This window comes from Saccostrea echinata, unplaced genomic scaffold (assembly GCF_033153115.1).
Source record: "Saccostrea echinata isolate AGI-Se365-2 ecotype Australia unplaced genomic scaffold, CSIRO_AGI_Sech_v1 ptg000016l, whole genome shotgun sequence".
Classification (NCBI taxonomy): Eukaryota; Metazoa; Mollusca; class Bivalvia; order Ostreida; family Ostreidae; genus Saccostrea; species Saccostrea echinata.
Window position 1 is genome coordinate 22,940,241 of NW_026889765.1, and position 27,825 is coordinate 22,968,065.

At 33.3% G+C, this 27,825-nt stretch overlaps 2 protein-coding genes across 2 annotated transcripts; one reads left to right on the plus strand and one right to left on the minus strand.

Annotated features, from left to right (window-relative positions):
- Positions 1 to 203: 203 nt before the first annotated feature.
- LOC133188555 (helicase POLQ-like) lies at positions 204 to 17,273 on the minus strand. The gene is made up of 19 exons (XM_061324023.1): positions 16,944 to 17,273; positions 14,854 to 15,185; positions 13,617 to 14,439; positions 13,108 to 13,286; positions 12,649 to 12,846; positions 12,115 to 12,190; positions 11,613 to 11,710; positions 11,371 to 11,475; positions 10,408 to 10,562; positions 9,900 to 10,139; positions 9,516 to 9,657; positions 8,403 to 8,507; positions 7,802 to 8,027; positions 5,755 to 5,912; positions 4,731 to 4,829; positions 4,259 to 4,432; positions 3,494 to 3,607; positions 1,919 to 2,053; positions 204 to 1,500 (listed from the first exon to the last, which is right to left on the minus strand). Exons 2-19 carry the CDS (start codon positions 15,127 to 15,129, stop codon positions 1,339 to 1,341), a joined length of 3,465 nt encoding a protein of 1,154 aa, XP_061180007.1. The 5' UTR covers positions 15,130 to 15,185; positions 16,944 to 17,273; the 3' UTR covers positions 204 to 1,338.
- Positions 16,002 to 27,815, plus strand: LOC133188229 (uncharacterized). Its single transcript, XM_061323604.1, has 4 exons — positions 16,002 to 16,119; positions 25,617 to 25,816; positions 27,094 to 27,207; positions 27,411 to 27,815. The coding sequence occupies exons 1-4, from the start codon at positions 16,002 to 16,004 to the stop codon at positions 27,759 to 27,761; spliced, it is 783 nt and encodes a 260-aa protein (XP_061179588.1). The 3' UTR covers positions 27,762 to 27,815.
- Positions 27,816 to 27,825: the final 10 nt, after the last annotated feature.

Genomic DNA, 27,825 nt, shown 5'->3' on the forward strand with positions numbered 1-27,825 from the left:
TTGATCACTTGTCTAGAAATACTACATCCCAGGTTACCTGGGAATGGACTTGCTCTGAAAACTCCCATCTTCCAAATACCGGTATTCAAGAATGTCTGGAAGTATGCATTGCTAGATGCACCATCTATGCAAGTACTCTAATAGTTTCTTGGGAATAAACCAACTCCAAAACCTTTTTTAAAAAAAAAAATTTTATTGCACTTTCAATTTGGAAATGAAATTTACAAACATATAATATGTGTATTCACATAGATCAGTCATCTGCACTGCATACAGTTTCAATTAAATCATAGGGATTAGATATTTTTTTTCCATAAATACCTTGGTAGTGTTCAGATTGTTCTCTTTGTAAGAAATTTCCCACAGGTGATTTCAGTTTCTAATAGTCTGTGTCGCACGGACTGTAAAATCAACAGGGGGTTTCCCCTTCCTTAATTGCATTAATGTACAGGTAAATATAATTTAAAAAAAAAATAGTTAGAATATGAAACATCATTGAAGAGATACCATTAGAACACCAGAATTTTGTCATCTGGGACTCACTCTTAGTTCAACTAGCTACAAAGCTTTAATGCTACAAATGTTCATGTATATACATGTCAGGGTTGTCCCTATGAATTAAAATAGCAGGGGACATTCAAAAAGTAGAAGGGGGCCTGAGGTTCCTCCAATAACAGGGTGATGAGGGAAAATACCAGAGTAATCGGGGATTACGACATTATAGGCGGGGAAGTTCCCTGGCCCCTGGGTCTTTGGGACAACCCTGCATGTACATGTATGTGTATCACAGAGACTTTACTTATGATATAAAACTATACATAGAGACACATATTAGCATGAGATTATACAGACTAGTTCTCTTAAGCAGCACATGTATAGCACAGTCCTGAAACAAGTCATTCAATCATTGACAAGAGCAAATATTATCACACATCTGAAACTAGTTTCAAGACACTTTCATTTTATAACATACCACTTGGCAAGTTTATAACTGTATAAACTATCCTCGACAAAAATAAGTCTAGTCATGGATCATTGCACATTCACATTTTATGTCCTACTTGTTTTATTATGTACAAGTATCTAAAGCTGAAAAATTCTCAATCTCTTAATCTTTCACAAAAAAACAACAACAATATATTCACCAGTTAAATGAACATCATGAGCACTTGAAATAAATATAAAATAACAACAGTCTTTTTAACTAAGAAGTCACTATCTCCGTGCCTTAATCCTTAGGACTGCAGCCAGACAAATCATTTGGAAGGTACACAAGGTTTTTTTTTTTTTTAATATCTAAATCACTTTTTTCAACTTGAAAAAGATTTTAATTTTTTATTATGAGGTAGAGGACTGTATGTCAATACTAGAAAACAAGTTCATATCATCCCAGGGAGAGGCTATAACCTGTGAACTCTGTACGGTTGATTGGTCAACCGGAACAGTCACCAGTTCCTCCACTTCCTGTAGCAAGGCCTCAGCTTTCTCATTCAGCAAAACCTAGAAAATGTAAACATATGTTGTTTAATTAATAGTAACTGAATACATTTTTTTTAAATTAATAATTTTAATTTCTATTAACTTTTATTCAAAACAAAAGAAAGCATATAAAATCTCTATCAACAAAGGTAGCCTAAAAAATACATCATTATTCACTCATTGAGGATGCATGTACATAAAAAATGACACATTTTCTTTGTAAATACAGAGAAGCCATAAAAATAAGCTTAGATGTAAAAATGTATTATGCATCCCTTTAAGACAAAATGTCTACAGCGAATTATTCAGCTGGGTGTCATGCATGTTGAATATACATATATTACAAAAACTTATCTTGTATAGAAATCAAATATTGAGAAAAAGACACTACAGCTCTATCTTTATGAGTTGTACAATTTTGCCACAAAAAAATTCCTACTTTTGCTGAAGCGACGATCTGTTTGGCCACTTTACGAGGGATCTGCTGTATGGATTTGACAAGAACCTCTGGATCAGCGGCTGCCACTAACGCAACAGACTGGAATCCGGCATTGTATAACTGCTTAGCTCGACCCTGTAGAATGTGAAAGACACTTTGTAAAGAATATCTTATTTTAAAATTCTTTCAATCATAAAATTAAAATAGTTTAAGCAACTAGTTCAAGGACATAAAGTAAAATCATGTAATGCGATTCATTATTTAGATCTATCATACACTGACAGAAACTTTATAGTTTTATTTTACACCTGCAGTTTGTACAATGTTATGCCAGTCACTTTACAATTTATTCTTCCAGATGTTGACATATTTCTGTTTAAAAAAAATTGTTTCAAAAATGAGGCTCTAGCCTAGTCCCCAAGTCCATGTTTTGAACAATCCTGAATCTACATAACCTAATAATTAACTTACTGTGACCCTCCACTCATAAAAAATGATTTATAAATGTATTCCTATGTAAAACTTTGACCCCTTAATCCCTGCACAAAGGGTGTGTGTGTCAATATGACTGATTCTGCCACTTCTGTTCTTGAGAAGGTTTTTCCTACATGTACATGTATCCCCACATAAAACTTCGATCCCATATTGTGGCCCCAACCTAACCCCACAGGCCATGATTTGAAAAGAAATGAATTTAAACTATGTTGAAATTTTTGTATGGGAAGATTTTTAAAAAGATTTTCCCTATATAACTTGTATTATAGTACTATATAAAACACTGACCCTCTTGCTACCAACCCTGGTGGGGGTTCAGGAATTTAACAAATCTGTAACTACACTATACTATATAAGGAAACTTGCATATCAATATGACTAACTGTGCTTCAGCTGTTCCTGAGAAGAAGATTTATAAAGATCTTCCTAATATACTAGGAGGTTCAAGGACCATAATTTGAGGAAACTTCAAATTACAATTATCAAAGAACACTCATTAAGGAAGCCTTTACAAAAGTTTTGTCTTTTCTGGCACACTGGTTCAAGATTTTAAAATGACCAAACTCTATTTTCCTTCATTTTCTCCCCTTGAAAAATGGAGTGGTTCATCAAACATATTTGAATCTGCGTCAATCAAAATGCTTAGTGGTTATGGAGAAGAAGTCGAAATGTGAAAGTTTACAGATGACACATGACAGACAGATGGACACCTAACACTTATTGATCAAAAAGTTGGCTTGAGCCTTTGGTTCAAATGAGTTCAAAGTTGTCAAATTAATTATGTTCCGATGGGAGCCCTGTATTATATTATTCCAAAGAAACATGAAGTCTAACATTTGAGCTTTATATAAAGAAGATTTGTGATGATTAATGAAAATAAAGTAAAACTTGTCTAATCCAGACACCACTGGTTCCATAGAAATTGGCTGCATTAGATAACATTCCTGATTAGACAACATTTTTTATCAATGGATTTTACTGAAAAGGACTTTCAGTAAACATTGTCTACATCACAATAGGCAAGATTTCAGAATACACAACATCCAGATTAAACAAGTTTTACTGTACATAATTATGTACCAGTTTGACGCCAGGTATTTCCATGAGCGGCAGGAGTTCTGCAGATACACAATAAGCCAGGCGCTTGACAAATGTTCCTAGTAGTTCTTGATAGGCCCAGAATTCCTCTAACTCCTGCAATGATTAGAGACAATTTGTCAAATACAAGTACTAAAACAGCAGTATGTACTAAATGTACACTTCATAATGTTCATATACACACATATAATAAGGTTTACCAACTTTTATTTTGAGTACCAAAAATATCCCAGTTTTGTGACCTTTACCCAGTTGCAGAAATTAGTAGTCACAGATGGATTTCAAACTGAAGAATCTTGAATAAACGTTGTTGTAACAAAAGTTGGTTTACAGTATATGTAGTTGATGTATCATTATGTACATGCATAAATACATCACATGAATTGCAAAAATATGTGTGGTTGCCCCATTTCTTCAAGTTTTACATGGCCAACCAGACCCCAGTGTCCATATTTTGAAAAAAACAAAACTTAAATAATCTTCACCACATAAGGATACTTTCACACAATTACTATGCAGATGGGTCTTCAGAAGAAAAAGTAAAATAAAATTATTCAAGGCTGGGCTCTTTTACGTTTGGTTGAAATTGGCCAAGTGGAGAGGCAGTTAAAAATGACAGAGGTTCCCAGACAGATGACATGCAGGATCCAATCAATAACAAACTATGATAACGTAGAACATGCTCACCTGAAGTTTCAGATCAAGGGAGCTAAAATATTGATTATGATATAGAATGTGGTAATATACCTGACAGAAGTGATAAACACATGTCGCAAAACTAGCTGCTCCAGAAAGGAGGTTCTGGACAAAGCCCCGAGGATATTCAAATTTTTCGGCGACTTCCCACAATGACTTTTGCTTCCAGAGATCGTACAACATCAGGGTCAGGTAGAAGCGCTTGACAACAAACTCGTCAACAGCCTTCAAAATAAACAATCAGGTTGTTCAATACAAATTAAAAATAAACTTCTCATCTGTCTTAAAAATGAAAAAAAAACAACAAACTAATCTTTACAAAAATTTAAAAGATGCCAGGCACAAAATATCATATGTTCATGTACATGTAGTGTACACATGTCTATCTTTTCAGAAACAAATTTAATATACCCAGTGACATGAAAAGGAACAATGAGCTGCCAAAGTTTTAGGTGATTATTGTACATTTACTTGTAGATTTGAGATTGGAGTTATGAATTTCACACACAGAAGCTGTATATACCTGTCTTGTGTATTGGCCCGAGGCTTTCTTTGCTACATAAGATTCGGGTACACCTATCAACTCAGCCACCTTCAGCTCCACAGGAGTCAACATACTTATCTACAAAATAATACAAATATGTGATACACTGACATCTTCAATGTGACAATTAAATACCACTCCTTTTAGATTCAGCTTCAGAAATGAAGGAGTCTCTCTTGCTAAACAATGCTTATACTATATATACATAAAAGAAACTCACAATTTTATATAAAAAAATAACTTTGTTTCGTTAAGCATCTTCTTGTCTAAAAAAAACCTAATAAATCTTCCTGAAGCAAACATGAGTTAGAATTCAATCAATTCATTCGGTTTTATATGCAGAGTACATTAAATATGTCAGAACTCTTGTTGAAAATACTGCATCACTTGTGTAAACTTGAGCAACACTCCCACTTAAACTTATTCACCAAGTTCAAATGATTTTAAATGACCTGCTGTGTTTGCAATGAAGGATATGTGTGTTTCTCATGAGTTCCTTTGATTGACTTGATTCAAAGAAAAGGAAAGAGAAACAAGGTCTATCTATGGTGTACTTAAACAGAAAAGACACACTGTAGTCTAGTCTGCTCTGATGACACCAACTTTGTACTTTAGTGATGACCTATACATACAATCATGTAGAAATACATTATTTAATCTACTTTGAAGATACCAACACTGTTCTCAGTTTAGCAATGACCTGTACTTGGAATGCTTAGGAGACTTAAGAAGAGGTTCCAACTCATTCTTTTCAACAAGAAACTTTTTGGGACACATTAACATGGGAGTGCTTGTCCATACTTCCACAAAATAAAAGGGAGGAAGCAACTTTTTCACTTAAAATTTTCATACTAAATTAACAGCAACAGAATATTTTGGGTAAACTACATGCCTGCAAGAAATCTAATTTTACTCACTGCTTGTTCAAAGGAATACCACCCTTAAGAAAAAATTCTGTTTACTTTAAATTCTGATTATGAATTTCTTCTTTATATATATATACCTGTTTGAAATAAGTCATCCATGGTGGTTGAACTTCCTTGACAAGGTCATATGGGGTCACAAGGAACAATAAATGTAGATAGCTAGCAAGAACCAGAGATTCTTCTGCCTTCTTCAAGTCTTTATACAACTGAGCAGAAAAGTCCAGATCAACTGATCCTGTAAAAACAGAAAGTCCAGATCAACATGTTCTATTAATACAGTAAAGTCCAGATCTAAAGATCCTGTAAATACTAAAAAGTCCAGATCAAAAGTTCCTGTAAATACTAAAAAGTCCAGATCTTAAGATCCTGTAAATACTAAAAAGTCCAGATCTAAAGATCCTGTAAACACAGAAAAGTCCAGATCTACAGATCTTGTCAATGAAGAATAGTCCAGATCTACAATCCTGTAAAACAGAAAAGTTTGCATCTAATGATCCTATAAATACAGGTAAGCCTGCAGCTAAAGATCTTGTAAATATAGATACATGTAGGTTTACATCTACAGATCCCATATACATGTATTCAGAAAAGTCTATATCTTCAGATCCTGTTTATACAGGAAAATTAACTTTTGATATACATGTATCAGATTAAAATGTTTGAGGAAATTTATGTCAGATCTAGGTGTTCCATCTTAAATGAAAGAAAAAGTGAGCAAGCTCACATACCCCACACTCCCCTAAAACTCGTAATGAATGACACAGTGCATTTTAAATACACAGTATAATTCAAAAAGGGGCATTACTTGCAAAAAATCATCACATCAAAACTTCTTGCATATAAGGACATTCAAATCTTTGTATGTTACAAATTTAATTGAGCTGAAGTTTCTATTTAAATAATGGAATCAAAATTTCTTGGAAATATACACATCTATACATTATGTCTGAAGTTTCAGGAAAATCAGTGCAGGAGTTATGCTGACAATCTGTTATTCAAATTCCTCAGTGATTTCGATTTGTTAATGAGTGTAAGTCCATGTCCAACATATGACATTTTACACATTTAAATAATTGATGGAAACAAAATTATGATGTAGTCATATGAATTTGTTTATATACTGTACTTATGAAAATATCTAAGGCAAAGTACCAATTTGAGGGGGGGGGGGGGGGGGGGGGGGGGAGAACTATCCAAGATTTTGTGTGTGAGTGTGTGTGTTAAATCATTAATATTTTGATCTCAAATTCAATAGGGGTCTTTTAAGGTCATAAAATTTTTCACATAAAATTTCATTACAAAAGCTGATTCCAGTGGATTTCCTTATTACCTAGCTGGAAAGTTACTTCAATAATAGATAAAACTCTTAAGGCAAAAATTACGGAATCAGAATTTCCTGGTAATATGCACATCTACACACTGTGTACTAAATATCTGCGAAGTTTAACAAAATTCTGTGCAGCGGTTTAAGAGGAGTTGCACTGACAAACTGTTCTTCTCTATATTCAAGATATGGCCAAAAATCTAATTTGAAAAGTGCCGAAATTCCCAGAAAAATAATGGAATTCGAATTTCCTGGTAATATACACATCTACACATTGTGTGCTAAATAACTGCAAAGTTTTATGAAATTCTGTGCAGCGGTTTAAGAGGAGTTGCACTGACAAACTGTTCATCTCTATATTCAAGATATGGCCAAAAATCTAATTTGAAAAGTGCCGAAATTCCCAGAAAAATAATGGAATTCGAATTTCCTGGTAATATGCACATCTACACATTGTGTGCTAAATAACTGCAAAGTTTTATGAAATTCTGTGCAGCGGTTTAAGAGGAGTTGCACTGACAAACTGTTCATCTCTATATTCACGATATGGCCAAAAATCTAAGTTGAAAAGTGCCGAAATTCCCAGAAAAAATAAAGGAATCGGAATTTCCTGGTAATATGCACATCTACACATTGTGTGCTAAATATCTGCAAAGTTTGATGAAATTCTGTGCAGCAGTTTATGAGGAGTTGCGCTGACAAAAAAAACAGGACTGACGGACTGACTGACTGACACACTGACTGACGGACGAGTCAAAAACATTACACCTCACACAACTTGTTGCGTGGGGTATAAATACCTTTGAATGTGGCTCGTCCCAGAGGTGTAACTTCCAGTGTGTGGGGGAGTGGGGAGTTTTCTTTATCTTGTGATAGCATCCTTATCTGTCTCACTAATCCCATGTCAATCAAGTGCTGAAGAGCATCTTTTGTCGTGGCAACAATGTCACATGACAACTGAGAAGCCTGGATGGATAGTAATGTGCGAGTCATCATTTCAAAAACTTCCTCTGTTGTCTTGGTGACCTGAAAAATGAAGAAGATTTCTGTGTTCAAGGTCTGGATGAAAAACTATCAATTACTGAACTCACTCGAAAACATATTGTTGATTTATTATATCATGAATATTTTTGTTTATTTACATTTATAATACACGTGAACTTATCTTCAAGATCCATATCTTGAATACCATGGATATGTGAAAGTGAGTTGAAAGTTCCAACATTTTTTTTTTAAATTTATTTTAACCTCTGTATTTCAAAACCTTTACTACATATCTCAAGTTTTTTACTTCCTACTCATACATGTAGGTCAACTAAGAGAAACATAAAATTTGTATCAGACCTTAACTATATGACATTTTTCTGAAATTATTTTGATAAGACAGTTCCCTCAGACTACCTGTAGACCTATGGTGGACAGGATAAGAGATCTGATTCCTTTTCCATCCTCATAATTGAGACTGCTGTAACAGTTCTCCAGGGGACCACTAATTATCTCCCACACCTGAAAAAGAGGATTTCAGTACAAAAAATATGTGACCAGATGTATATGAACTAGTAGCTGTATTTTATACTCTAAACCAACTTTTATTCATAAGCGAGAATTATTGGCAAGTTTTGCACTGAAGTATGAAGATAATGAACAGTAATCAAGCTCAAAAGTTCATTGAAAAAATACAAATTGTGAGCAGAGCAAACATGGACCTCAAAAACTATCAGAAGTGGGATCAGGTGCCATGGAGGAGTAAGCATCCCCTGTCGACCGGTCACACTCTCGTGCTCCTTGTAATGATTGGGTAAACCGAAATTCAGTGTGATGATAATAAATTGGATATGTTTCGCTGTATAATTTTTATCTCATGCCAAAAGAGATGTCATTCAGTCCTTGGGACTGACAATAAAGAATGCTCTCCCCTGTTATATATAGAGATGATTACTTACACCTGTCCTTGGGACTGACAATAAAGAATGCTCTCCCCTGTTATATATAGAGATGATTACTTACACCTGTCCTTGGGACTGATAATAAGAATGCTCTCCCCTGTTATATATAGAGATGATTACCTTACACCTGTCCTTGGGACTGACAATAAGAATGCTCTCCCCTGTTATATATAGAGATGATTACCTTACACCTGTCTTTGAGACTGACAATAAGAATGCTCTCCCCTGTTATATATAGAGATGATTACCTTACACCTGTCCTTGGGACTGACAATAAGAATACTCTCCCCTGTTATATATAGAGATGATTACCTTACACCTGTCCTTGGGACTGACAATAAGAATACTCTCCCCTGTTATATATAGAGATGATTACCTTACACCTGTCTTTGAGACTGACAATAAGAATGCTCTACCCTGTTATAAATAGAGATGATTACCTTACACCTGTCCTTGGGACTGACAATAAAAATGCTCTCCCCTGTTATAAATAGAGATGATTACCTTACACCTGTCCTTGGGACTGACAACAAGAATGCTCTCCCCTGTTTTATATAGTGATGATTACCTTACACCTGTCTTTAGGACTGACAATAAGAATGCTCTCCCCTGTTGTATCTTTGCCTGCCCTTCCTGCTCGTCCAATCATCTGTTTATACTGACTCCTGTTGAGGAACTGTGTACCAATGTATGGATTGCGCAATATCACTCTGAAAAGTTCAATTTACATATACCTACATAGAGAAACGGTTTTCAACATAAATCAATAAAAAATCAGTTCACATAAATCAAATAAAAAATCAGTTCACATAAATCAAATAAAAAAATCAGTTCAGACTGGTGTTCGAAATCTGTACTTAGTGCAAATTATGACCTTAGGACAAACTAGACTGGTATAGAGATCTTTTTTGTTGGTAGTCTGGTATAATGACTTTCGGGTTATTATACTGACCTTTTTGCAGGAAGATTGACACCAGCAGCTAGTGTAGAGGTACAAGCCAGGAGACACAGTACACCATCAGAGTATGCCTCCTCCAGTAGATGGCGCTCATCTGTTGTCAGACCACTATGGTGGTATGCTATACCAAAATGTATGGTATGCTGAAGCACAGGACACATTCTCTGTTCCCCATCTTTGTACAGTTCCTTCAACAAATCTTTTCTTTCTTGTCTTTTCACTTGACTTAGTTCTCTTTGTTGAATAAAAAAAATTATAAATTCATTTTCTAGGGAGACAAGTTTCAATTTGTTGATTTGAATAAAGCCATAATGGCAATAAGAAAGTTCAACAAATTCAAGAAATATAATTAAAAATTTAACACGTTTCATTTTTGTATTTCACTTGTGTTTCATATCCCTTATTGCTTGCATTTTAAATTCCTACCACTTAGATTTCATATCTTTATTGATTACATTTCATATCCTTAACCCTTGTAATCACTTGTACTTCCTATCCTTACCTCTTGTATTTGGCCATTAATTTACTCAGCATCAGGGCAACATTTTCACAGTTTTTCTTGGTGGAGCAAAAGATGAGACAGGAGTGTTGTGGGACAACCTCTGTCACAAGACCTAGGAGGTGGTCCGGGTCCATTTTGTTCATCTCTGGACTGTACTGAAATCAAATTCCATCAGCTGTACATTTATCCACAACAGAAAGTTAAAATCAAAATCAAACAGATACATATGTAAATCATATACTGTAAAATCACTAATTTTTGTGGGTGGGTGGGTGTTGTGTGTGTGTGTGTGGGGGGGGGGTAATTTTTGGTGTTTTCAAAGTATGAGGAGACCCACAAATTCATGTCTACCATGAAATGTGAAATGTAGAATTTCACACTAATCACTATTCACTTCTCTTACCACAAAATCAAATCCCCACAAATAGACTTGACTAACTTAGTGTAGTTTAATTGTGTTTTAATTTTTACTACTGTAGGTAAAAAGAAATTTTTTCCTCAAACCTTTAAAATTTGACCCCACAAAAATATGTCATTTTACAGTAATCTCCTCTGAGACAAATTTTCATAATGTAAGCACCTTTTTACTCTGCGCTGTTAGCAGTCTTACTAATAAAATCTCATCAACATGAAACAGAGAACTACATGTACATCAAGACCATAAACTGAGAAGAGAATTAACTCAAAATTTAGATTTTGAATATTTTGTCTTCTGTTGAACAAACATATTTAAGCACTCATAAGTTTGAATAATATTCAAATACAAATATATAATGCAAATTTCATTTCATTTTCAAAATAATGTATATAAATATTTCCAAGGTTATATTATTTTGCAATTTTGACTCAGTTCCAGGACTTGCGAATCATAGCAAAATTTCTCAGGGAATGATTTAAAAGTTTTTCTGAAGCTTAACAATCCTTGGTGTCTTAGTTATGCAGACCTCTTCTCTCGTGACTGACCTGGAAAGCTACGGTCCGTTGATGATGTAAACTTTCCTGCAGAGTTTGACCTTTCTGCACTTCAAAAATGCTGTCATCCAGTTTCACATGTTCAGTAAGCTTGACCTAAATAAGTAGATTATGATGTTTTGATAAAATTTAAGTCTTGTAATGTTGCTAATGAAAAAGCTAAATGAAAAATATAACCTGTGCCAAGAAAAATAATGCACTGATATTTCATAACATGCACAAGGATTCCTTACTGGACGGAAATCACTGGAGAAAATGTCAGCTTTAAGGAATGTCAGGAGATCGGTTATATTATTCAGGGTAGCACTCATTCCAATTATCTGTGTGGAAGCTGAAAGGGGGGAAAAAAACTCATATGACAACATGTCTGATTCACTTTATATTTTAAACAGTTAATTTCTTAAACTTACACTGATAATTTACATGTAATTAATTATTTTAAGTTTTAATAAGGCTACAGAATCCCCATTGATGATTATTTCCATGCAATTCACAACTCATCACTCAACACCCAAAAACCTTCTGATGTACTGGTAGCTGTTTTTCAATTATTTTTTAAATTTCTGATGAGTGCCAGAGGATCAACAACATCTCACTTTTGAAAGCTGATTTTCTTTGCATCTTAAGTTGGAATCATAATGATTCTTAACTTGGTTTGAAGTGAGGCTAAAAGGCAGGTGGCCGTGGGATGGTAGTATGGTGTGAGTAAAATCTGGAACTGGAAGAAGCACTTACCTTTGGCATAGATAATTTTCAGAAGAGTGGCTTCTAAACGGGATCCTCGACTTCTCCCCTCACCAATCATGTGAAGCTACAAAGAAAACTGGTCCCCCTGATGATAGGATTAAACCATGATGGACTTCCCACGCAGTTGAAAATGTTTCAAGATATGAACTTTAAACACTAAAATTTTGTCAGCACTAAGTAATTGGCTCTCCAATTATTGTATTCCTAGTACATCATGCCTCTCTGATTACAAAATAAATGTCAAATATATCTTTATCACCACCAGCAAATTGCCAAAAGGGCAAGACACTCCCTATTGTTAAATTATAAATTCAAATTTTCTTTATCACAGATTAAGTCTTGAATTTTTCCACAAAGAATACATGTACTCCAAACCAAAGATCTGTGATGAGAAATATTTGTGAGAAATATATGCGAGAAAAATATGGTTTGAGGCCAGTGGATATTTCTCACAAGTGAATAAAAGTTGTTTTACATCATCTCTAAAAGAGTTTGTTGAAAATAAGCCTGTGTGTCAATTACCTCATCCACTACTACCAAACCCAGGGAACCCAGTCTCCCCTGCTCTATCAAACTGTTCACTAGAGAGTGAGCTTTCTCTATGGTAGCTACATACAGGGACCTTTTTCTGTGTTTAATGGGAGGAAATTTGCCTTTACTGCCAGCATATTCTTCCACCAGGAAGTCTAACTCCACAGCTAATTGGGCCATTCCTTTGACCTGTGTAGGTAAATGTAAAACATTTATTTATCAGTGTTTATAATACATGATATAACATTCATTGAGCAGGGTTTATTTTAAGTTTTCATTCAAATCAGTGTTTAAATATTTCTTATATAAAAAAAATGTTTCACTGTTTACTTATCAAATCATCTCTTCAATGACCAGTACTGATCATTACATATTTCTTACTCCCTGAATCTATTTCAAAGAATTTCTATAAAATAAATATGGATACACTCAATACCAAATGTAAACAACCTTTTCCTGGACAATGGACACAAACGGAAGAATCATCATGGCGTCTTTCTTCCTACACAGCATTTCCTTCAGAATTAGGACCTCTGCCACCAGAGTCTTGCCTCCACTAGTAGGTAAAGAATAAACCAGATTACCTCCCCTTTGCAGTGTTGGAAGTCTCAGGCACTTGTCCTGCCACTCTGAAATACATGTACATATTATACAGTGCATATTACTGCCATTCTTTAATATCAGATACCACATACAGCATTATTTTTCTTGAAGTCCTGTTTTCTCTAATTTATGGTTACCGGTAAATAAAACTATGAAAATAAAACTACCAGTTTATTATTTTCAACATAGAAGAGAAAGAAAAAAAAATGAACTCAAGCAGGAGAAAAACAAGTCTGTGATATGCTTTTCATCGAAATCAAAGCTACAAATAGTATCAGTACTTTTATCTACCTAGTATGTATAATTTTTTGTTTTTTCAAAGAAAATGGACAGACTTTAGAAAGTCAAATAAGTACCATATAGTGAAGTTATTCCTCTCTGGGTCTGTAACAGCTGTTGGACTTTTGATGGCAAACCATAAAATGGACCAATGTCACTGGCAGATCCTTCTCCTTGTATAATGGCCACCTCCCTCTCTACCTCTTTTAATCGGCTCTGTCTTCCCTGCTCAACTGTCTGGGCAGGACTAACGGGGGATTTAGTCCCAACGTTCTGTAGTAATTTTCTTTTTAATCGATCCCTTAGTGATCCCACACTATTGACAGAATTAAAAACTTCTCCACTTTTGAACTGATCTGAAGATTTCTGTCCTATATACTTGACCTCTTTTTCAGTATTATCATTGCACACGGATATATGGGGTTTTGAATTTCTATCACAGACACTTTTTTGTATAGTACTCTGAGTTTTACCCTTTAAATCACAATCACCATTTTGTATACTGTTCCTGCAATTTTCATTGACAAAAACTTTTTTTTCATTAGGCCTACATTTAGGCGACAAAATCACGCAATCTCTTTTAACTTGTTCGTTCAAAACACTTTCATTTTTTGCTGGCTCTTCTGAAACAGTGTCTACAAAATCAATGGAGTTTTGACTCTCAATGGACTCCACATGGCTCAGAAAATCTTGGTCTTGAAAACTCTCTTCAAAGAAATCCTTCTCTGAGTTGTTATCGGAATTATCCTGTTCTGATGGTTTCCCTGGTGGTTTTTGTTCTCCATTTGTCAAAGGAAACTCCAGCCTACTGCTTTCTTTCCCCTTGTCTGCACTCAAATCTCTGACATCCACCGCAGTTTCTTTCAATTGTACATCCACTTCATGTTGAATCTTGTTCCCCTTGAAAAAAAAACAAACAAACAATCAGTACAATAACACCATAAAATATCACACAAGATTATTTATCATTGCTTCATTTTTGTGAGACAACAGAAGTTTCAGAACTGTATTGATGTGTTACACATAATTTTCATTTGTATCCTCAATAAGCGGTAATTAGAATTACTTGACCCATTGACCCATGGGCTTTATTTCTGTGAAAACACAATCTTGTGAAATTACCGGTATGTGTAGATTAATGTGATATAAATCTGATATACTTCACATTGATGGAAAATGACAATTTTGTATATATTTTACTGTAGTGGCACTAAAGGTAATTTTATTTCCTCTGTTGAAAATGTTGACCTGGTTACAACATCCAATAAAGTACACTAAACATACTATGATAACAAACATGTAAGTGTTGTAAACCTTTGAACTTTTGCCTGCACTGCAAAATGAACTTTCAAACCATCCCTGTTCTTGACCATGTTGACCACTAGTCACTGCAGCTGTTGCCATGGTTTTGATGATTACATCGTCCTTCAAAGATCTCTCTACCTCTTTATCAGATTGTCTAAAGTATTTCGATGTTTTCTTGACCTGATCTTCACTTACGTCATGGCTGGGACGTCGCTTTCTGGCACCTAGCAGTTTTCTTTGTGGCCCATTTTCTGTCTGTAGACTTGGCATTGCCAGGGCCATCATGGAGCGAAAAAAACTTTAATACCCACAGGTTTCAGTCAAACCCTAATGCACATGGTCTGGAATTAGAATTATTAGATGCAATTTAGTAAATAATTTATAAAACATTAAATCAATTATTCATGTTCATGAAGATTTTTTTTCTTAAAAAATATGAAGATATAGGTAACATTGTACAATCATTCCTTCCATGTTTAATTTACTCCTCTTTATACTGCATGGCAAGATTAAAGATGGTTTTTAATTTCTTGATATTTTTTTTCTCCAAATAAATTTAATCATCATATTTAAATATGTTCATGTCACACAATTTTCCTAGTGCATTTAATGTAAAATGGAATTGTGTCTGTTAAAATTATCCTTTCTAAGAAGTACATGTAGTTAAAATTTTTCATAGTTTTTCTCATCAGTTTGTGTTACTATATAATTTTGTATACCTTGGTTTTCTCATACTCAGAGGAGGATGACTCCTTATCAAAGTCAACTCAAACAATTTTTCTTATCAAATTTTAATTATATTTTCATTGCAAATGCATGATTCTTATCAATTCTTAAATTTGTTATATTTATTGGGTAGCACACAACAAAGCTGATGAGAGACTTTTTTCTGATGACTATTGTAGAGAAAGACTGAAAATGTCATCTCTCATTGCTCTTATCTGCTAAACACAGATAACAATAGGGTGTAGATTTTTAGTGTTATTAGCCACTTGGTGTATATATACATATTCTAAATGTGACCAGGTGCTGTCCTGCAAATAAATTCAACTCAAGTTGTCCCTAAGGTTTGAAATAGCAGGGGACACTAAACAAGTAGAAGGGAATCTGGAGTTCCTCTCCTAAAAGGGAATTGAGAGGGAATACTAGAATAACCAATGGATAATGTCATCATCGGTGGGGAAATTCCCCCGTCCCCAGGTCTTAGAGGGACAACCCTGCCACTGAGATCTCGAAGTAACTCACCAGTCATTATATTTACTGTGAATAGCACAAGTACTTGGGTCTTTGTTTATAAATATATAATTACATTTCCAATTATTTTCACTTAAGATACAAATTAGAATACAGTTTATTTTCTCATGAACTACCATGGATGAGAATGATTATCTTTTTGTTACGTCATAACACCGTACTTGATGTCAAAACTATAGTGCAAACTGTTTTGTTTTAAAAAAGGCAATGGAATGGCATAACTTGCGCCAACTTATCATATAAATAATGTTAATATGAGATATGAATTCAATTTTTGAAGATTCATGAGGTACATGAACTACAAGGCTTCACACCAGCATATTTATCATCATATCATGAAGCACTAAGGCGTTTCATGAAATATGCTGACGTGAAGCATTGTAGTTTCATGTCCTCATGAATTTTCAAAAATTAAATTCATTTCTTAAGCATATACTTATATGTAAAAAAGAGGAAAGGTATGCAGACTCTGAAAAGGCATCTGCTCCACTTACTTGTTTACACGGCTTGTTCTTTGAAAATAACGCTGCACCTACAGCATTCATGCACCTGTCGTCTTGGAATATTGATTACTTATCGTAATATAATATAATTTTGATTGTAACGTGTCATTTGATTGGATGAAAAATTTAGTTTATAGCGCATAACCTGTGTTGCCTATATCACAATGACTTACGTCAAAAACGTATCAATCTGCTTGACATTACATTTAAAATATGTACAATTTGAAAATATTTCTGAAGGAGAAATTGTCTTATTTTCTACAATGATGGAAAATTAAATTATAAGGAATTAATTTAATAGCTACTCAAGTTATACTGGTATATAACCTGGTACCCAAGTACCTGTGGTGACTGGTGAATGGATCATCGTGGTCTCACTTGCAATTTCCTGTGCGCGGTATATTTATGCTTCAAAGCATTTCTCTTATGCAAAGAAACACAATGATGAATTTCTCTTACAGAGAATACATGTAATCAGGTTCAGCGGTGTATGCATCCCTTTCCGTCTGCGAAAATTCGGACTAGATCGACGTAAACAAATGATACCGTTCTGTTTTCTTCTGTAGAAGTGTGTAGTATCATAATCGTCTTATCTTTTTCTGTAAATACACATGACTTTCTGTAAATGTCTGACACTTTGACAAGTTAGAGGTCTGGCTAACGCCAAAATTTATGCTAATGCTTTCACGATAATGACGATTTACTGTCTGTCTTGCTTCGAATCCTGCAGCACATATTCAACATCAATTATGATTGGATGAAAATTTACCGGATATCGAAATGTAATGGATAATTTCAAACTGTTGACGTTCAGAAATACGGCATATGTGGTGCCCCAAAAATTGAATATTAAAAATCAAGAAAATTTGTCCAATTAAAAAAATACAATAATATAATATTTTTTGTTATCACGAAGCCAAAAAAAACATGTATGTAATATATGTTTTTTTTTTTAGATAGTACGCAAAATCTGGTACAAAGAGAAAGCGAAAATAGGTCTGCTATAATGTGTTTTCCGAAAAGACTATAGTTTTCTTGCATTACATGAAATATAATGGCCTCCTATTTTCCGAAAATTTTAAACTAAATAAAAAGGCTATATAGAATTAAATGTCTGTTGAACATAATTTGGACACAAAGCTTTACCTCTCAGACCCCCAGAACAACGAGTCAACATGAAATTTGGTATTTCACACGTAACATCCAGATAAAACTAAAAAAAAAATCATAAATTAAAATTAAACAAATCAAGGTCACGGAGGGCGTAGGAGAGCACCATTTAATTCAGGAGTGGTGATGGTGGCTGATTAATATAATATTAAAATCTCTCCTTGATAATGATGAAAATAAATAATCTGTGCTCCACTGGGAAGAGAAAAAATAATGGAACCTTGACTGGTTGTATCCTCCAACTCCAACCCACCCTCTATATCTAAAGAGAAAGATTTTGAGTTGCGCAGATTTTCTTTTTTTCACATTATTGTCAACCTTTTCTTAGCGGAGATAAACTTAAGATAAAGATGGATAAATTGACCTCCAATTTTCATAGAAATAAATAATTATTAATCTGTCCTTCACTGAGTCAGCATGAAAATTAATAATCTGACTCGAAAAAAAAAAATAAAACACCAGCCCCTCCTCTCTCTCTTTCTCAGAATCAAATGGTCTTTATTATATGATAGGGTAGCTCTCCTTGAAAAAATAATCGGAAAATTTTATTTCCCATAAATGAAGCCACAGTTTTGCAACTATAAAGATGGGGTGGGGCTATTCAAACCCCTTCGATCTTCTTTGGACTGCCCCTTCTCACATAGATACACCCATCGTTCACTTGTACCCATGCATTGTCTGGCTAATCAAAAAGCAATAAGACCATTGATTGAAAAGTCATCAAATTGGTCTCAAAGTGTTTTGAACTCTGAGTCGAGTGTTGGCCCGAATTGTTCATTATACAATTTCTAAACCAAGGCAGGGTATTGATAATTAAGTTGATGTTACAAGGGTATCAACAATCTCGGTTAAAGTCAACATTTGTGCAAATTCTACGGTCGTTACATTGACTTTAGGCCATTTTAATACATACTTAGGTGTTGTTTTTTTTTACCCAATCAAGACAAATGATCCATTGCGGGTGTTAGCGGTCAGTAGGGGATGCTTACTCCTCCATGGTACTTGATCCCACCTCTGATCTTTTCAGAGGCCTGTGTTAACAATGCTCTCACTTTGCATCGTTTATTTGGACTTTTGAGCATGATTAATGTTCGTTATATATATGTGTTTAAATTTTGCGTACTGAAGCATTGAAAGTGTGAACGCATTTAAAATTAGTGTATTATATTTCAAATACAAATAAAGTTCTAAAAAATGATGCACTCAGATTGTACAAATTAAATGATGTATGTTACTTAGTTCAAATCATGAAGATTTGCCTTTCAGATTTTTTTTTCTTCCAAAAAATGGTGTACCAATATATTGGAAACGTTAAATTAAATTAGCTTTGCCTATAATGGATTACATTTCAAATACGTTCTGTTCGTTTCCACGAAAATTAACAGAATCATATCTAAAGTGTATACATAGCAGACAAGAATATGCTATTATAATATCTAGTCTAACTACACTGGAATAATTTACTAGCCAATATCAATATATTCTAGGGACTAACACATAAATATTCGCATTATCATATTTTGTGTTTGAATGAAGAACCTTAGGGTGATATTTGCCAGATTGTAAGTTAAATGGTAAGTCATTATAAAATGTTCAATATCTATACTTTTCTGTGAGTGACAGTGACCACTTTTTTACATGTATATATACATGTGCATGTATATTTTTTTATACTCCTTTTTGCTAGAAAGCCAGTTCGTTTTATTTAGAAGATTACTCTGCCAATTAAGCCAGTATTGAAAATGAAAATAAAAATGCATTGGAAAAAGTCCATGGGTTAATTAAACGGTGAGGTAAAAAGTAGACATAATCGCGCTTTTCCTTTTTTCTTTCTTTCTTTCTACTCTTCTTCTTCTTTCAGTTCAATCAGAAACCAGATTCAATCATATACCAGAATATTGCACACCATTAAATTTCGATATTTTGTCAGTAGAAACCTCTATTTATCTATTCATCCAATCACGTCTCCTTATTTTTTCCGAAACGGAATCCAAGAAAAGCAATTATGTTACAAAAATAGAAAAGTGATGTCATGCGAAATAAATACGCGGGCAATACCATTTAATTAGTTAAGCAACTTAATTTATACTCCCAAGTGCTTCCGCTCTTAAGTTGACCAGTTACCACTTTTCATTACAAGAAAACACTGGGAAATTGTCAGGTATATAAAAAATAATTATAATGTGCATTATTAAGTTATTAATTACCCTAAGATCAGCTCCTCTCATTATAGCCCCGAAACCAGCGTTTTTGATGAGTAAATCCAGCAAAGTTGAAAAAAAGAGTGACTCTTATATTCCCCGAAAGACAGACGAAGGGCCTGATTGACCATGAAATTCGGACAAAGTACCTGCCATTAAAAGACATAAAATGATACAAGGGTGGATCCAAGAATTTTCGGGGGGGGGGGGGGTCCAAAACCACTTGGAAAAAAATTGACTCAAGACATTTTTCTGACCATCCAACAAAAGGGGGAGGAATGATTAAAAAAAATCGTATGGGAATGAAGAGATACCCGACTCTCAACAATTATTATTAAAAAAAAATAATTAAAAACTATCTAGTAAAAAAAACAAAAAAACAACAACAACAACAACAACAACAACAACAACAACAACAACAAAACTATCTCTTGGGGTGGAGGGATGCGTCTTTCTTGGTCACATATAAATAAATGACTCTTCTCAACAATTTATGGGGGTCCTTTGGGGGAGGGGGGTAATTGTATGGTTATTTTTCTTTATAAATTGGATAACTCTGAAAATCCCTTGAGGGTAGGAATCCTCTCCCTCGGTGGATACGCTTCTGAAGAAATACAATATATATCTTAATAATTATATAGTATATGGTATCTTATAGAAAAAATAATAAATAAAACTAAAAATGTAAATAGAAATTAATTAATAACAATGCATTGAGATTTCAATCATTACAGTCTAAAGCATAGCATCATGATGCAATTTACAAAGTGTTGATGCTTTTTTCATCTAGCTTTAGAGACCGTTTTTAAAGATCATTTTTGAGATACTAAATAGATAAGAGCTATAGGGAAAAAGCTATATCCTTTACATAATTTGCAAGATATATAAAAGAATGAAACTTCCAAAGATTTTGTTTATATTTATTGGATTTTTGTCAATATATGATTTAATATTTACCATCCAGTGTGTTAACCCGCAGCAAATAACTAAAACAAAAGCCCCCCCCCCTTTTCAAACCTCCAAAAAGAACAAAACAAAACAAACACACGTATATTTAAAAAAAAACAAACAATAATAACACTTTTATTTTTTGGCACTCAGAATATACATGTATACAGTATGATTTTTCAGTTTGTTTGTTAATTTGCTAATTGTTTTGCTAATTTTACACTGTTTAATTTAATTAGAAGTATAAGACTTTTTCTTTTATTTCAAGATCATGATCCCTGGATACCTGTTATTAAGAATATGCTTATAAAATAAGTTCAGGTTCAGGCACGTACCGTGGTTGTATCGGGGGGGGGGGGGGGGTCCTCCAAACTACTAGTAACTTTTTACTGTTAATTTAGTATGAAAAAGTTCAATGAAAGCCACCCCCTTTCCCCACTACCACCATTATTTTTTGTTAATTGCCATTGAGTCAAATGCTTCAATGTTAATTCAAAATTGTAATAGTCGAAAAACCTGCAACCTGCAACCCCCCCCCCCCCACGAAGTAGGATTTTCGAGTTTAGAACCCCCTTTTTGTTTTTGCTCTTCAAAATTTTTTCAGGTACATGAAAGTTAATTATCATTTATTCCCCCCCCCCTTTCTCAAAAACGATGCTACGTACGCGTCTTAAGTTTGAGACGTTTAATTTCTTTTTCACGAGGTCTGTTAATCTGAAGATTTTATAATATTTCGACGGATATGAAACAAGTTTTAAAAAACTGAGGCAATACAGATGAACTTCAAGATAGGATTAACCCTTGACAGGGGAAAACAAATGAATAGGAACTTAATTTATTCTGCAATAACATAAATTACTGACGAAATCACCTTTGTGCAATAAAAAAAATAAATAAATAAATAAAAAGTCTTGATTTAAAGGCTTTAAAAAGTCACAATTTTGCAAGGAGAATCAAAAACAATTTTTATTTTTTATTTATCTGGGGGTGTCTTCAATGTCAAACTCTGCAGCAGAATCATAGAGATCTTGAAAAAGGTTCCATTTAACCCTTCACCTTCGTTCCGACCTCAGGGAAAACACCGCCTACACAAACTCGATCCCCGAGTCCACGCGTCGGAATAACCTGGAAGTGAGTCATGCTAAAATATGTTTAAATGACCCATATGTACATACCCGAATGGCTTGAATTTTTGGAGCTGAACCTTTGACCTGAATACAAATGGGATTAAAAGTCCGTTTTCTGAAAATATAGTCAGTTTTACAAAAGTTTACAGCAGAGTTTAAATCGAAAGTAGGATTCTGTGCCTCAGGAAAAAGGACGAGATACTTCCGATAATCGTATCATCAACTAGTCTGGAACTAGCTATAGATGAAGTGGGTTGATATTTTTGGATCAAACTCTCCAAAAATGACATGATGCACACTACTGACCGCTGTTACAGCCAATCATTGCACGTATATTAAAACTTTTCTCTGCCTAATTTAACCGTAACATGGAATCGGTATAGACCCTGGATGTCATCGAAAAAAATGGAATTCATGCAACTCTTCACTTAATTGTTCTTTTTTCTCAGTTTTTCATATATCTATAGATCAATTATTATGTATTTGAACAGAATTGTTTTATTAATAGAGGGAGAGTATTAGAATAATAAGATGACATAGATATATAAATTCATGTAGGGAACAAAAAAGAAAGGAAAAGAAATATATGCATTCAAATATTCACAGAAATTCTTCTAGTAATTTTAACAATTAAAGAAACTTAATATCTACATGTATTCATCGTTAATTAATTGTAATTTACTAATGAAATTTAAATCCTCTGCGCCCTGGAATGCATGATTAATTGTACTCTCTCTCTCTCTTTGAGAGGGTTAGAGTTTATGTTTGCTCTGCTCCTATTTTGTATTGTTTAATGGACTTTTGAGCTTGAATACTGTTCGTTATCTCCATATATTTCATGCTTCCACGACATTTTCCATTGCTATGCTTTTGATTCATTCAAATTTTCTACCCATATTTATTGCTTAATTTTATATGAACTTGCAAGATAATATTTATCACATCTATTTTGGTCATTTCTCAGTACAAAAATTTGAAGATTTTTTTTTTATTTTTGAGGTTAGTAAATTTTGAGCACTAGTCCTATATAAGTCTGTTTTACATAGTCTGAGCAGTAGATCTGAACAGGTCACTAAAGTCAATTTACTTTTTAAAAAATCCTTCTTATTTATTTATTTACTTGTTTACATATTTATTTTATTGTTGTTGTTGTCCCTCATAACTAAACAATGTAAACTTTGAATGATATTCATAAAAAAGTATGGATTTACCATATTCGTAATTAGCATGATAACGTATTTACACACAGACACACTCGCACAGAGAGAGAGAGAGAGAGAGAGAGAGAGGATTATACAATTATAGTAACACGTTCAATGTACAAGTTGTCAACTTGAAACTGAATTGTTGGTAACAAAGATCATGCGTTATAAATAAACCAGATAACTATATAGTGTAAATTACATAAGTGTGCGCTATTAATAAATTCGCTATGTGGTCAATAGGCTATAGGGAATAGAAGTGTTATAAATCAATATCGAACCCCCCTTTTTTTTATCAATTCTGTCCAATTCATACGGCTAGTAATCTAGTTATATTAGAAACGATTATCTGGACAATAATTACTCCCATAGACCTAATGTTATTAAATTTTTGGAACTAATGTCAACCCAAAACGAAAAAATTCTAGAAAAAATGTATGCTTCTTGAATTATTATGGAAAATTCTGTTGTAGTATTGCATGTGTACCTCTGACTATTGTTTATAAAGTATACATGTATCAGTTGCTAATATTTTATCTCAATGCATAAATAAAGAAACAAAATCATTAATTCGCTATTTCGTTCTATTTCTTCTCTTTTTAATACAAATATAATTTCTGGATCTGCAGCCACTGTTGAAGTCTCTAAAGTCCGCGACAGCAGGCAGAAAACGTGCAAAGTTGGAATTCACTTTCTAGAATTTGAAATACTTATTAATAAAGAAAAAGGTGGTTATTTGGTCTAGAGGTCAAACCCTCGCTAAACACAGTTAGTAGATTCGTATTAGAATTTGAGGTGTTTGGTGATATACAGGCTTAAATTATTCAATAAAAGTTTATTTTGCGGCCGAATCAAGTTACACGGACACATGGGTACAGTTTTGTCAGTTCCGCTTGCAATGATTCTGATCATAATACTTATGTATAAATATATGTATTAGTATCTTTCATTTGCTTTCATTAAGTTCCAGTTGTTATGCTTTCACAGTATGCCTCAAGCACGATATTATGTGAAAAATAAAAAAAAAAAGAAAAAGAAAAAAAAAAAGAAAGAAAGAAAAAGAAAAAGGGGGAGGGGGTGTTTAGCTTAATTACATGTAGCATTTTTTTTTTTACTTTTAAACTCATCGAGTTTCACAGTCTTTGGAATAAAAAATGATAGTTATGTATATTCCATTTTTGCAAATTCTGCTGTTTTGCACGTCCGTTTTATCACAGAATAATTATATAATTAATTAAGTGCTCTATTTTCGTTTCACGTTTTGCACAGGTTTCAATATACAAACGGATATCCAAGTAGAAGAACACACGGAAGGGAACAACCATTTTATTATTATTATGAAGTTTAATAAGTTATAATTGATCATTGTAAGCTGTTTTCATGTTTTTTTCATTGTTTACGTTTTCGATACTTTACGCTTGATCGATATATAAAAATAGACTCGGATTTTAGTTTGAACTATATTTAGATCTCTAAAATCCACACGACGTTCCTCATTGGTTTATCGGCTTCTGCAAAGAAAATCAGCTCCAAGATTCAAAACTTTAATGTTTTCCAGACTGTATCTGTATAAAAATTAACCAAAAAGTTAAAATGGAATCAAAGAAAGATGTGCGAATCCGAGAGAAACATTATGAAGCGAGGATTAATCGCTGTTATGATATTAATTTTACTTGGTGTGTTCTTAGGTATCTCACTAACCAATCTGAGCATAAAAAGTATGTAATGTTACATACATTTGCATGCAGACTCGACGTATCTACATTCTTTTTTTCCTTTTCTTTCTTTCCTTTTTTTTTTTAACAATTTTTGTTTTCATTCTTTTCTTCAATTTTTAGTATTATCTATTTACTTTAATTAATTTATTTGTTATTTATCTATTTATTTCATAATTTTATTTTTCTTTGGGATGGAGGTGGTGTGTTTCCGTTAATTGATTACGTTGCTTTATTTCATATCAGTTTAAATACTTGTCATATATTGGTCTAATTTATTTTTATTCCATTTTTTTTTTTGAGCATTTATTCTTAGAATTTTAATTGTCTCCGTTTAATGGATAGTTACAATATTTCTTGATAATTGTGTAATGTTAATTAAATTAAATAAATTTCAAAGAAAATCAATCATTTACTTGTTAAAATATGAAACTTCCTATATGTATCAACCCCCCCCCCCCTTCCCCAAATCAATTAAACGAAAATTAAGACAGCTGTAAACACACAAAATAAATAAAATAAATAATAACATTTTAAGAAAGCATAAATATACCCATATCTTCCTTTCCAGCAATAATAAATATAACATTAGTGTATTAAAAAATATTTTTACTGGGTTTTCATTAACGTGGTTCTCCTTTTGCTTTCACAGAAAACAAATCACAGATCGAAGCGGCACCGCTTGCTGGGGCAGAAAAACCCGCCAGATGGACAAATCCTTGTAATGCGACTAGAAAACTCAGTTCAACGGATTTAACGATTCCAGTGATTTCAGATTTTGAAAAAATTCAGAATATTAACGAAAAACTGATTGATCTACGGGATATATCAAAAGCCTTGCGGGATAGACTGGTAATTCTCTTCCAAACTCTTTTTAATATTTTTTTTATTTTAATTTATTTATTTTTGATATAATACGTAGATTTTAGAGTTAATTGTTCTTGTTTTTTTCTTCTTCCTTTTTCTGATTGAATGATATCAGATATTTAGAGCTTTTTTTTTATCCCGTCCCACACAAGGTTCTCGGAATTTCATATACATTAAATGCAATCATTTGTTTATTCCGACTCAAATATCATTCAATACGGATACCTTGAGTTTACATTCATTCGCTGCACTTATTTTTCTTTAGCAAAGTATTGGTAATCTATTTTTTTTTCTATGTGTATAAAGAGTTTCATCGTATTAAAAAAAACAAATTGTTCAAAATCTACCGAGGATAATATTTTATTCGTTTTATGGTTTTTCTCTCTTTTCCCCCAGACACCCGTTTTTCAATATTAATATCATTAATGTTTTTCCTGCTTCGGTCGATAAAGACTTGTTGCTGAAAAAATTGTCTTATTTTTACGATAATCTTTACACCACGTAAATCTTTACACCACGTAAAAAAATTCCTGCTTAGACGCGTTCATTTATAATTCATGATATCGATCAAATGCTCTCAGTTGGACATTTCAGAAAAACCCAAATAAAACAAGATATACATTGTGTATACAATGTACAGATTTCTTGCTTTTAAGGACAGATGATACAAACTTTTATCTAAAACCGATGTGCAAATAACGATTTTACTCATGTTTATTTAAGTAAAATGAATAAGTTTAACCGCATAATTATATTTTAATTTTTTATTCAAAGTTTCACATTAATGTGATTTTAGGTGACAAAAAAATTGTATAGATCAATAAGGAGGGTTGCAGAAAAGTATAGAATTTTGAACATCATAGAAAGTTCACAAATTAAATATTTTAGAAATTTATTATTTGCATGATTTACTATCAAAATAGGTCCAAAAATATATCCCAATCCAGGCATCCATTTTTTTTTTTTTTTTTGGTATCATATGTCCTGTTTGATTTTCAACTTGTAGAAACACAAGCTTAATATTTATAATCATGCGCTCTAAACTCTACCGACACAACTTAATCTTGAAATAATTCAAGGCCTGTAAATGATGCAATATAAAACAGGGTGCATGAACTCGCAAAATTATTACATTTGTTATTTTTCAAGTAACTGAATTGAACTGTTCTTTATGTTAAAAATTCGGACATCGAAAATGTTCTGACTTTTGATGTCATTTATTTATTAAGTAGATCTTTTTTGACATTCCTTTTGTTTTCCAGGCAAAGGAGCGAATAAAGAATGAAGTACTTGTGCAAGCTCTCCAGTCTCAACATATAGACGGATTTCCCAACATAAATGTATCCCAACAGGATCTCGAAGAGTACACGAAAAATGTAATTATTCTCTAGTAATTAAGCTAATGAAAAGAAAACATTATATTATTATATTTTGAACGCAATTTTTGAAGAAAATGTAAGGAGTGCAAATTTTAGTTCTTGACCACACCACGTCGCAAAAATCTATCATAATTTGAAAATAAAAGTATTGCTTGTAATATGTGTTCATATTTCTGATTCGTTGGATTTATTTTCGACAGGTGACATTAGCCTATGTACGGACCTATAGGGATTTATCAGTAGTTGCAATATTCATGGAGGCCAGCTTAGAAGACGAAGAAAAATATGAATATGGAAGTTGGTCCCCTGAATTCAAAAACAAAGAAGACAGTCTCTACAAACTACTCTGCGAAGTGCATAATGCTATCACTGACAATGGAGCCGCCATTGAGTACCAGTCACGTGACATTATGCCATCGAGCATGCTCAGTGTATCTGATCGCTCTTTGAGACAGATGCGTGATTATGTCATCACCAGAGATTGTGCCACACTGTGCCAAAGTTTCTTGGACATGAACGAAGTGCTAGTAAAGTCCATGAACAGTTCCTAGTGCTAGTCATTCCGTGTTCAGATTTACAGAGGCAGCAATTTTATTATTTCGTTTCTGATAAAAA